This window comes from Mastigoproctus giganteus, chromosome 10, assembly GCF_048544385.1.
Source record: "Mastigoproctus giganteus isolate SK-2022 chromosome 10, ASM4854438v1, whole genome shotgun sequence".
Classification (NCBI taxonomy): Eukaryota; Metazoa; Arthropoda; class Arachnida; order Uropygi; family Thelyphonidae; genus Mastigoproctus; species Mastigoproctus giganteus.
In genome coordinates, this window is record NC_143584.1 from 77,329,732 (window position 1) to 77,343,141 (window position 13,410).

The 13,410-nt window shown below is 41.9% G+C and overlaps 1 protein-coding gene across 1 annotated transcript in view; it reads right to left on the reverse strand.

The window, feature by feature from the left end:
- Positions 1-206: 206 nt before the first annotated feature.
- LOC150079102 (cysteine desulfurase-like) overlaps positions 207-13,410 on the reverse strand; it is a 225,576-nt gene continuing 212,372 nt past the window's right edge. Inside the window, exon 14 of the mRNA XM_090383894.1 lies at positions 207-337. Coding sequence (XP_090240020.1) covers positions 274-337 — 64 coding nt within the window. The 3' untranslated portion in view covers positions 207-273. The remainder of the gene's footprint in view (positions 338-13,410) is intronic.

Sequence of the window (13,410 nt, forward strand, 5' to 3'; positions counted from 1 at the left end):
AGATTTATTGAATATATTAGAAGAATAATATAAAATATAACTTGTGTACTGTAAAAAATGAGTGGAATTATATATCTAAATTAAGTGTTTAACAGTATTTTTGGATGGATGAGTCATGTTTAAGTGATAAAAGCTATCAGTAATTTCTGTGTCATTTAATGCAACTATGAATAATCAACTGTTTATCAGTTATTTATTATTTATTTAGGATTTATTTTAGTTTTTTAATGTTTTAATTACATAAGCTAGTTTATAAATCAAATATCTGTATCTTCAATGCTGAGTCCATTCTATGGACTTCAGGTCAATTCCTTCTTCTCTGAATTCCCAGAGAGGACTTAAGAAGATAAAAAAAAAAAAAAAAACATGACAGAATGATATTTGAACAAAGATCTCTTATAAATTGCTAACACATCAATACATACATATAATTATATCATAAGTGCTAAAGCAGCTTAAAGCTGCTCAAAAAACTATCATTATACAACTGCTAATCCTGTTTTTAACAATTTAAAGTGCTTAATGTTATTTTCTTTTAACCAATGAAAATAAATTAAAAATTTAATTCATAGTTCTACCTTTCTGTAGTATTCTGCAAATCTTATGAGTCTGAAGTAATAATAATAATAAAGAGGTGTGATTAGCCCCGTGGCACTGGACCTTGGTAGTCTAGCCCCACCTGGCTAATCAAGGTAATGAGTTTGAATGCTCCCACAACACACACACACACACACACGTGAAAGTTGCTTGATTGGACCTACCTCCCCCAAGGTGGAAGTGATAGCTGAGGCATAGAGTGGTGCCATCTGTTGATCCTAATAACTACAGTTTATCACAGGATGCAAAAGCCAAAGCTCAAACAGATCCATCTCCATGGCTGGATGAAGATGATAAGTAGAAAAATTGAACATACTGCAAGTGTGGCAGGATAAGTCACTCTTGTTCAGGCCTTCGCAGATCATGCAGAGATATCAGTTTAAAAAGTTGGCAACAGTGGAGAAAGTGGTACTGTCCCCATACCATATGGAAAGGTATCTCATGGTCTTGTAGCCAATACAGAGTGCTGTGACTAGCTCCGTATAATAGGGTAAGCATTATTGGATAAACGAGGATTTAGAGACTGTCAACCACTCGCAGAGATAGAGGGGGCCCCCTCATAGGACACCCAGGTAAATTTGATGATTTTCTGCCATGTATTTGCTGAAATATTACCGAAAATGTTTTTGATTGTTATCAACATGGCAATGATACCACTGTGGCCATAGCGATTATACGTAGTGATCAAACAACGAACTTCGGAGGCTTGGAACTTCATATTTCAAAATATACACAAAGACCAGACTAATGATTCCAGTAATACTCAGAACCCCTAAATTATCCTTAACTCACTCTATTTATACATTCTGTGAAAATGTTTAGTATTTGGTGTTGAACTGCTATTTCTCCCCCTCATTAGTGCTTAAAAAAAAAAAAAAATTATATTGTGTTTAAATTTTTTATTTTTAGAGTTAAATTTATATTGCTAGTTTCTCTACATTATATTCTTTATTTCTATCCCCTTTTAAATTGCATTTTGCCTTATTCTGTCAGTTAAACATGTTTTCCCTATTCCTTTCTCCCCATGTTATGTCTGCTCAAAATCCTAATCCTTTTTGAGGTTTTTGATCCCAAGTTGGCCCTGTAAACTTATTTTAACTACATTTTCATAATCAGGAACCCTAAATTATCCTTAACTGACCCTATTTTTGTATCTTATTAAAATGTTTAGCATTTTTAGGGTTAAACTGCTGTATTCCTGCTCCCCCCCTCCATTAATGTTTAACATTACAATTTACATCATAAAAACACAACATTTTACACTAAAAAGTGTCAGAGAACTTTGCCTGCCTCATTACATAAACAACACTATCCCAACATAAGGCAATGGCTGCTGCCCGGATCCGTTTGAAGAAAGTCATTCCCAAGGATCATCCTCCACTCACTGAGGTGCTTTATAGCTTTAGTTGCTAATGCACCAACAAAATCCAAACCAAACCGCTTACTGAACCAGAAGTTCCTGAAAGGGACCCCAAAGAACCAGAAATTCATGAAGGGAATGCAGACCCCCCTAAATTTAATAACCCCCAAAGAAACTTCTCCCAAGGACCCTCAGGTCCCCCAAGAAGTAGACAAGTCAGAATTAACCAGAGTGTATGCTTTTCACACTGTCTTAGCAGAAAAACTAAAGGAGGGACCAAAAATTACTAAAGCTGCTGTCCTGAAGATGAAGCATGGGGACAAATGGAGTACCTCATTATTGAGGTATTAATGGAAAATGAATGTAAAGCTGAAAGGAAAAATTTAAGAGAAAGAAGAGATAGGATCAACTAAACCACAAGTGTGTCAAGCATATACCTTCTTATGCCCAGGCACTGCAAAGTACATCCCAGCTCCTATGACTAGAGAAAGGAGTCAATCAAGGAACAAAAACATTCAGAAGACTAACCACATCATACTAGTCAAGCCTATAAACAATGAGACACAAAAAACAAATGAAGAAATCAAGATGGAGATAACAAAGCTAAAGAAGGATTTGAAGAGTGTAAAAATAAAAAGCATAAGGAAAACAAGAGCAAAAGCTATTATAATTGAAACTGGCACCAATGAAGATCTAACTAAAATCAAAAACTGTGACAACTTTACCTCCATTGGCATGAAATTAGAGATGCCAAAAAAGCTTGGACCAACACTGGCTATTTATGATGTGCCAAAAGACATCACTGAGGAGGAACTGCTTGAAGACTTACTACACCAAAACCTATAAGACCATGGAATCAATGAAGAAGAGATGAACAAAGACCTGAAGATTCGGTTTGCCACCAAACCTACAGCCAACAGGATGAGACACTGGATATTAGAGACTTCAGGCAGCATGAGGCGATCTTTACTCTCACAAAACAAAGGGTTCATCTTGGGTGGACTGCACATACCATTAAAGACTATCTGGTTCCTACCAGATGCTATAGATGTCTGTGCTATGGGCACCCTACTAAATACTGCAGACAACAGGCACCAACCTATGGACACTGTGGAATCACAGGTCACAAACACACAGAGTGCCCAAATAAGGAACAGCCCCCCCTCCTGTCTAAATTTCAAAGCAAAAATGAAGCAACAATCATTCTTACAGGGATAACAAGTGTCAGCAATATATATGAGCAGTGGAAACATTATAACAGAAAACAGATTATGAATAACCACACCCACAGAAGTAATTACAATAGAGCAATGATAAAAATAGTTCAATTGAACTGTCACAGATCCCTGCTAGTAATGGGACAGTTAGCAAAATTAATCCAGGAAGAAAAAACCAACAAACTTACTCTTACAGGAGCTCTACTCTTACAAAGGGGTTGTCAAGGGGCTGCCATCTACAACCAGAAGTGGTTACAACTGGACAAGTGGAAAATGCTATTACCCGAGTTTGGGCTGCAATAGCCATTACTGATCATAAGCTCACTGTGACAAAAATAACTGGCCTATGCTCCACCCATGCTGCCTGTGCATGTGTTGAGGGTCCCACAGGACAGCTTTATCTGATAAGCCTCTATTCACAATGTAGTCAGGACTTCCAATCTGCAGATCCGTGTGTCAATTATTTGGATCATGCTACTAATAAAGTAAGGGGCTCTGACCTCCTCATTGCAATTGATGCAAATGCACACTCAACTATGCGGAATAGTGCACATACATGCCCCAAAGGTGAATTGTTTGAAGTGATACTGGCACACAATATGCAAATTCTAAACAGACCAGGCCATCCACCCACCTGTGTTACCCCCATGGGTCACTCCTCCATAGATTTTACCATAGCCACTAGTTCCCTAAGCAGAAAAGTAACAGAATGGAGAGTTAATATACAGTGGACCACAAGTGACCACAATGCAATCATAACCAGAATCCAAAGAACCACACCGGGCCATAGACACGACATAAACAGCTTGTCGAGGTACAAAATTGCAAAAGCAGACTGGGACACATTTAAATCCCAGATTCAACATATAATAACTGAATGTGACCCAGAATGCCTTAGAAGGCTCCCAGCACACCACTAGGCTGAAGAGGTGCAAAACATAATCATACAAGCATTTGAAATCTCTATCCCAAGGAAGAAAAGAAGGTCCAACCATGTCCCCTGATGGACTAACAATCTCACAGCTATGAGAATGCAAACAAGGGCAGCGAGAAGAGTTTATCAGAGGGCAAGAAGAAATCACTCTAGGAGGCAAAATAATGTAGCAATCCTTCTAGAGCAGTACAGAGATATGAGCCGGCTCTATGATCAAGAAATACCTGGGAAACACTAGTACAAACAAGTGGCAACACAGACCCTTGGGGCCTTGTGCACAGGCTGGTAACCATAAAATGTCATCCTGGGGAAATCTCCTCCTCTATCCAAGATGGACAAAATGAAGAAACTACCTCTTGGATGGAGTCCGTGAATAGGATCCTTGATGCCATTGTCCACCAAGATGACACAAGCCAGGAGACAACAATGCAAACAACCAGGAGAATCAATCTGACTCATAGAGGTACAACTGAAGAAGATCCTTTTACCAGAGAAGAGATTGAAGAGGCCATAATGTCAAGAAAGGCTAGCAAATGCCCTGGCATTGATGGAGTTGAGGTAGAAATCCTCAAACAAGCTTGGAAAGCAATTCCCTCTGTTCTTGAAAATCTCTACAACACATGTCTACAGGAGGAAACCTTCCCTCGGACCTGGAAGAACTCAAAAGCCCTACCAAGCCTGTACCGAATCCAAACTTGTATCGACCCATTTCCCTGCTGCCAATTTTGGGCAAAATTCTTGAAAAACTGATGGCACAAAGAGTACTGACCTATTACCATCACAAACATCTTGCATCCCCTCACCAGTATGGGTTCACAGCAACAAACACCACCAAGAAGTACTTGCTTGTCCTCCTTGTTGATTTCAAAGGGGCCTTTGACACCTTATGGTGGCAGAGTGTCCTGGAGAGACTCAGAGAGGCTGAAGTCTCAAACCTGCTTTATCTGCTGTTTACCAGCTACTTCTCTGACCGAACACTTGTCAGATCTAACCAACTGGAAGTTAATACGCCTGTTACCAGAGGCTGCCCACAGGGGTTCATCCTGGGGATCCTGTGTTGGGCAATGGTATTTGACAGCTGGCTGAGAAAAGAATACCCAAACACCACCTTCTGGCATATGCAGATGACCTTACCATGCTGGTAGAGGGAAACTCCAGAGCCCAAATAGAACAACAGATCAATACAATTATGAGAGACCTCCAAGACTGGACAACTCAGCATAAGCTACAGATCTCCCCACATAAGACAGTACAGATGCTCCTCAAGGGGAAATTAGACCCAGAAAGGCCACCCACTGTTAGGTATAATGGCCAATCCATTAAAAGTGTGGCCAGCACAAAATACCTTGGAGTAATCTTTGATTGCAAGCTCTTTTCTCCAGCATGTCAAGTATGTCAAAGAAAAAGTTAAGACATATATAAGAAGGATTATTAATATTACTATGAAGGAGTGGGGCCATAAACCCAGAACCCTAAATCTATGCTACAATTGTATTGCTTCCAATAATAACATATGGAGCAGGGGCATGGGGGGCACCATACAGGCTGTGAGAAATCAACTGCTACAGGCCCAAAGGGCTGCCCTCCTAGCAATGACCAGGACCTGCAGAACAATCTCTACCTTTGCACTCCAGGTCCTTACCAACAAGATTCCTCTTGATATGGAAGTCATTGATCACCAAGTTTCTCCACAAAAAGAACACAGGACAATGCTCACAACATCCAGATAGACCATACCATTCATGCTAAACCTGAATAGAATAAGAATGCTGTTATTCTCCAGGCGGCAGGAGAAATGGAACAACACACACAGCATGGAGCAATCACCTGTAAATTCCTACCAAAGTAGCTGAGAACAGCAAAAATCACATTAAATGGTTCACTCCAGGGCTCCATACCCTATCCTTGATAATGGGCCATGGTAGCTTCAACGAAAAACTTTACAGCATAGGCCTCACAGACACCCCAGATTGCACCTGCGGAAACAGGGAATCTTAGGGCTACCTGATGTATGATTTTCACCTGTAAGTGGAAATCCGGACACAACTTGAAATTGAGACAGACTGGCTGCTACACCAAAGATGAAGAGCCGGAATTAATTGCAACTCAGGCTAACTATGCAGCCTTCTGTAGGTATGCTAATGCCCTCTTCAAGTGTAGGACAACTATTACTCAAGATCAGCACCAACGACATTCTGACGTGTAAACTCTAACAAGATCAGACACATTAATGGAACCAATCCTTTGACTTACCTAACTTCATCCATAGTTATATCTAGTGATGGACATTTCACTTGGCCTACAGAACCACACCTTGGCAGAAAACACTGCAGACCCTGATCTTCTGAGGATGGGATCCTCAGTGCTGACCACTGCCTGAGGCAGAATCTATGTTGCTTATCCCCACCTAGGTTGGGATCATCACTGCTGACCACAACTGGAGCAGGATCTTTGCTGCCTGCTGACCCCTACAGAAGGGTGGGGGTGGTATCTTCACTGCCTGCTGACCCCTGCCTGGGGGTGGGATCTTTGCTACTGACCCCTACTGAAGGGTGAGATTCCTGGACTTACTGTCTAGTGCTCTACTCTATCACTTTAACTAACAACTCCTACTTCTATGTGGATGCCTCTATCATCTCCATCTTTCTATCACTATATTCCCGCCAGTCCCTTCTTTCCCATCTTCTCCCTGCTATACATCCACTCACTCCCATTTCCTATATTTCCATGGGCTTCCCCAGACTAACAGTTCTGGAGATGCCTAGCAGGAGCTAAGATGAATCTGGCCTGCCTCTGTGCAGCTAGAGATGTGAGACAGGGGGCAATCAAACTCGTGCTTGTTTCCCCCTGGTTGCTAAATCGCCTGTGCCGGCCACTCAACACAAAAAAAAAAAAAAAAAACCATTCACATATTCCAACACTACGCACAAACAGCTGGCAATGGCACTTCCTCACCACAAGACGACAAAGCAGCAAATGGGGGGAACCCTAGAATCCGCAAAAAACCCACTAATAATAATAATACCATATGGAACCATTCCCCTGGATCTGTATATTGTATTCAAGGGGTTCCGCATATGGCTTCAACCGTGCGGTCACGTTTATGAGTGCTCCTGATAAATAGTAAACTTTGTGCCAGATAACCATGGATTTACCATTCGCCAGTGACTTAATCTTAAAGAACTAAAGAAATTGGATCACCAGGTGACTTCGTAAAAATTTCCTTTAGAGAATTATTGAAAATATGAGTGTATTTAAACTTTGCATATGATAGCTTGTAGTTGTATGTAGAGCGTATGCCTACAGCATACAATTTTGGCCTTTAGCATCCTGAGCTACTTCCCCCCCCCCCTTGTTCAGTGGGCACTGTTCATAGACTGACTTCCCAATGCAATATGCTGACATGGAAATTAATACTTGCTTGTTATCTCTGTCATTGATTTGCCAAACTGTATATATTTAGTAATTTAAAATTTTCCTAGGAACACCTTGCACAACAAAGAGGGTTTCCCTTTGTCCTGCCGTCACTGTCATGTGCTTAAAACTCAGTTAAATTTGGCTGAGAGTTTGTGTACGCAGCCTTAACCAATATTAAACGTCCATATTTATAATTATAGATACACCAATAATGTACTTAGCAATAAGAGTGAGCATTTTTTCATCTTCTTCACTTGGTATTTAATGCTATGTTAGCACCACATGGTCACAATGTGCATCGGGCCAGCGATCTCGACTGACTTTTGACCAATTTTCAGAACTTTGGTTCTCAGCTCCGGTAGATCGGAAACTTGCATGGAGCACAAAAAACATAGAGAAAGGCCCCCCTCTATTATGAAATGGTTTTATCCTATTTGCACCAACAGCTTATGACCAAAAAGAAATCACTGAAAATGACTGAATTCTGGCCACATAGTCAATTTTGATTTGTCTTGTGACTGGGTCTTTCCTCAACTTGAATTTATGCTCTCTCAGGTGATTATTCTGAGCGAGAGGAAGAATCCCATCAGCATTGAGCATGCTCAAACCATTCAAGGCTTTATACACCTCTATCAGATCACCTCGCTGGTGCCTAGTCTCCCAACACTGTAATTTGCAAAACTTAAGCCTTTCTTCGTAAGAGCACCCCTTTGTTCCATTCACTAACCTTGTTGCCCTTCTCTGTACTCGTTCCAGCAGCTCTACATCCTTCTTGAAATGAGGCCGCCAGACCTGTATACAGTACTCTATGTGTGGCCTGACCATTGCCTTATACAAGGGAATAATCACCTCCTTATCCCTGCTAAAAAAATTCCTATATATCATTGACAATACACCATGAGCTACTCTTGCAACCTGTCTGCACTGCTCAGAGAACTTCATATCTGCCTGCACAACCACCCCAGGTCCCTTTCATTCTCTACCACTGTCAGTGTAGTACCACAGAGTTGATACATTGCTCTGGGGTTGCTGTTTCCAATGTGTAGTACTTTACATTTGTCAATGTTAAACTTCATTTGCCACCTCTCAGTCCATTAGCTCAACCTTTCCAGATCCTGTTGCAGCAGAATAGTGTCAGTAGTGTCCTTGACAACCCTGCCTACTTTGTATCGTCTGCAAACTTCAACATTAAGCTTGATATACCATCACCAATATCATTTATGAATACAGAAAACAATAATGGACCCAACACTGAGCCCTGAGGGACTCCACTAATAACATTAGTCCACGACAAGCAGTGTCCATTGATTACCACTCTCTGTCTTCTCCCCCTCAGCCACCCCTTTATCCACAGCAGCAATTTGCCTCCAATGTCACACTGCTCCAATTTGTTCAGCAGTCTTCCAAGTGCAACAGTATCAAAAGCCTTTCTAAGATCCAAGTATATAATATCAAAGTTATTCCCTGCATCCAGTTCCTTTGTGACTGCATCATAGTATCCAATCAAATTGGTCAGGCAAGACTTCCCCTTAACAAAACCATGCTGTGTCCGAGCTATAACTGAAGTCTTGTCTAAATGATCCTGCAGTGCTTCTTTAACTAGTGCCTCCATTAATTTTCCTGGAACAGAAGTTAAACTCACAGGTCTATAATTACTTGTGTCAGCTTTTGATCCTCCTTTGTGAATTGGGGTAACATTTGCACATCTTCAGTCTGTGGGTACCTCCCCTGAGTCCAAGGAAGCTCTCATAATTATGGCTAAGGGTTTGCTTACTTCCTCTGCTGCCTCCTTTAATATAACTGGATAGATCCCATCCACCCTAGGTGCCTTTCTTGCATTTATCTTCAACAATTTCTCCTCCACTTTACTCTCAGTTATTACAAGATTCTCTAGCTTAGTGCTAGAGTTGAATACACCCCTGGCTTTCCCCTCGCTAAATAACTCCTCATGTGTGAATGTCGATGCAAAATATTCATTTAGTTTGTTAGCTACCTGAGCAGGATCATCAACAGTTGACCCATCGATATCAAGTGGACCAATCTGATTCATCCCCTTCCTTCTAGAGTTTATATAAGTAAAGAACTCTTTGCTGTTTTTCTTTGCATCCCTTGCCAAAGATTTCTCGTAATCTGCCTTCGCCTGCCTAACCTCCTTTGTAACTTGGTTACAGATCAACTTGTATCTATCATAGGCTTCTGTGTCATGTGTTAATTTGTATGTATCCCATGCATGTTTCTTCTCTGCCATATGCCTCATCAGTTCCTCTGCAACCTACAATAACCAAGCAATGGAAATGCCTTTCACTAGGGAGAAGCTAACTGCAGCAGCATCAACTATCAGAGGAAATAAGTGTCCAGACCTGCTAGAACCAGAAATTGTTAAAAAGACAGTGGAACATGCCCCTGACCTGATGCTAAATCTTTACAACAAATGCCTCCAGGCAGGAGCCTTTCCAACATCTTGGAAGGTTGCCAATGTCAAACTTATCCAAAAAAATCCTTCCAAGTTGTCTATCCCCCCAGACTCATACAGGCCTGTAGCCTTGCTCTCTGTGGTCAACAAGATCTTCGAGCGCCTATTACATGCTCGTTTCCAACATACATCACTACAATACTGCAGGACTAACAACACCCAACCAGTTCGGCCTTCGACAGGGTCATTCTGTCATAGATGCCCACCAGCACCTCCCGGGAAAAGTGGAGAACTGCAACAGAAAATACGTCTTGGTGATCTCTGTGGACTTCGCTGGGGCATTCAACACACTTTGGTGGCCGAGCATCCCGGCCAAACTTAGAGCGGCAAATCTTCCCAGCAACCTCTATCAGACCTTACAGAACTACCTATCCGACAGATTCATAGTAGTGAATGCGCCCTATCAGACCCTCTCTAGAAGCATCCACTGGGGCTGCCTGCAGGGTTCGGTCCTGGGACCATTCCTATGGAACGTCATCTTGGACAGCTTCCTCATCTCGGATCTCGGAGAAGTGGATGCTCGAGCATTTGGCGATGACCTTATTCTCTCTGTCTTGGCGAACTTAAGGGCAAAACTGGAAGAATCTGCAACCTGGCCTTGGAGCTACTGCAGAACCGGGCAAAACAGAATCGCCTGAGAATATCACCAGAAAATACCAACTCAGCCTTGCTGAACGGGAACTTGGACCTATGGCGGCCTCCTCAAATTAAGATAAACCAGACGACAATAAAATTCTCCAAACAACTCAAGTATCTAGGGGTCATCCTAGACCACAACCTTTCCTTCAAAGACCACCTACAAAACAACCGAACCAAGATTAGGAAATATGCTGCCCTCGTTGCTAGGGTGGCTCTAAGGGACTGGGGCCTTGGCTGGCGTATGCTATATATCTTCTACAAAGCCATATTCATACCTATCTTCACATACGCCTCTGGCGTATGGTATCACAAGGCTACTACTGCAGTCAACCGAAGTATTATCTACTCAACCCAAAGATCGATTCTACTATTTACTTCTCGTGCCAGCAGCACGGTAAGCACCCACGCTTTACAGGTCCTGACCGGAGTTCTCCCGCTTGACCTGGAGATTGTGGGCAAAGGATTACTTTATCACTTGGCAAAGGGCACCTCAAGGACTTGTCTCAGACATACAACTGACCCAGCAAATAACCGCACCACTGAAAAAAAGAGGCTCTATGCTCACCTGCTGCAGGTATGGCAAGAGAGATGGATAAACTCCCATACAGGGGAGATAATCAGAAAGTTCATACCTGATGTCAGCAGGATCTACCCTAAGTTCCCAACGTGGTTCTCACCTGGACTCCATGCGGCATACCTTCTCACTGGACATGACACCATCAATGCCAAACTTTTCCTTTTGGGAATTGAAGAGGACCCTACCTGTGTTTGCGGCGGTCTAGAGAGCTGGCAACATCTAATGTATGATTGCCAGCTTTATGACGACCTCCGCAACATCCTAATAACAAAGATCCTATATTGTCCTAGAGGACGGGAGCACAATATACTGGATACAAAACAAGAGTACCCGGCTTTCTCCTGCTACGCCCAAGAGCTCTTCGCAAGAAGACGAGTGCTTGCTGCAATGGAACACAACTGAACCCTATACATGACAACCAGGAATAACAACTGAACCTACTTAATAAAGGACAAGAACTGACTTGACTAAATTGGATGGGACCTGGTCCCATGACTGATATACCAAATGGGAACACCAATACCACTGAAGACCAACTGCAGCTTGCTGCTGGCCATCTTGGCTCTCAAACCCTGCTCCCTTGCATGGTCCTATCTTTTCCCCTCTCCCCCAGCAGGGGGAGGGGACTGTACTTTCCATCCCCTCACCTCCTTGCCACTCCTCTCTTTGCCTGGTGGGGCATGGGCCTGCCCCACTGATTATCCGGGGTCGCCTTCTCTATCGTCCCCATATTTCTGTCTTTTCCCCCCAGCCTTCTGCCTCCCCCACTCTACCTAATATGCAAGTGTATACCCCACATAACTTAAAATTTAATAATGACTAAATTTAACTGCATTCACACTAAACTCATTTGGCCTTTCTACTCAATTTTCTTAACCTCCACTGAGCGAAAATTTTATTTTATTTTATTATATATATATATATATTTTTTTTTCTAGGTCCTAGCCACTGAAATTCAGGAAATTAGGTGGCAGGAGCTGCCAGAGTAAATATTTCAACACTAGTGTACCTTGTCTGCCTCCACGAGGCAGACCAGGTACACTAGTATTACACAACGTTGTCCACACTTAGTGTGGACAACGTTGGGCCCCAGCAGGGGTCCAGCGGCTAAATGGCCAGAAGAACAATGATACACAACACTACACTCATACAATATCCATACACTTTTAAATCTCTGGCCTTTACAGTGAACTGTTACACCCACAATGAAAGCAACGCGGAGATGGGGGAAACCCCTGGTGCCGTTAGACACGAACACACTATACACTATCGTATTCAAGGGGATGACAGGTCAGCTTAGGAAAGGTTTGGCTTTGGAACTAATGGGGATAACATCTGATTCAGTGAACGAGGTCAAACAAGAGAAGAAAAGATTGTGGGAACATCTGCCTTCTGATTGGTGGCATGCCAGCGAACATGGAATAGTTACAAGGCAATTTATAACCAAAGTAGACTTTACTGCCGCCAAGGAAATAAATCCTTAGTTTGCTCTCTCGATGAATACAATGCTTATTAAGTGGACATAGCTCCCTCAGAGTCAAGTTACATGAACATGGACTTGAGCCAGACCCTTACTGCACTTGTGGGGGTGTGGAAACTTGGTCTCATGTTTTATTCAACTGCCCACAGTATCTTCAGATAAATCTAGAGTTGTTTAGCAGTGTACCGGATCTGACAGAGGATAACGTAAATCCCTTGGTCAAAAGCAGTAGGAATTTTAATACTTTACAGACATTTTCAGTGACTGTTTTTAAATGAAAACTAGAAATAAGATCCCTTCACCCTCAAGTAAATTAGATGTAGGATGTACAGATGAATTATTAAAGAAACATATATTAAGAATATTTGATTAGTTTCTCAGCTGGTTGGAAGTCGCAGATCATATGCTTGAGTAGAACTCAAATGGAAGGATATACAGGAACCCTCAAGTGTTAACAGGATTCTCTAAAGAATGTTGATTGGTTCTGGGGCATGATACCTGAAATTAAAAACTACAGAACTGGATGGAAACATAATCTACGAACATTACTTCTGAAACTTATACAGTTATACCTAGTGACCTTGTGTGGTCTTAAGTGACATCTATATTTGTGTGGTCTTAAGTGACCATATAGATATGAACTACAACATACATACACTTGAAAACTGCATGAACTTAATGAAACATGTTTTTCACAATGTGACCTTTTGAAAGTG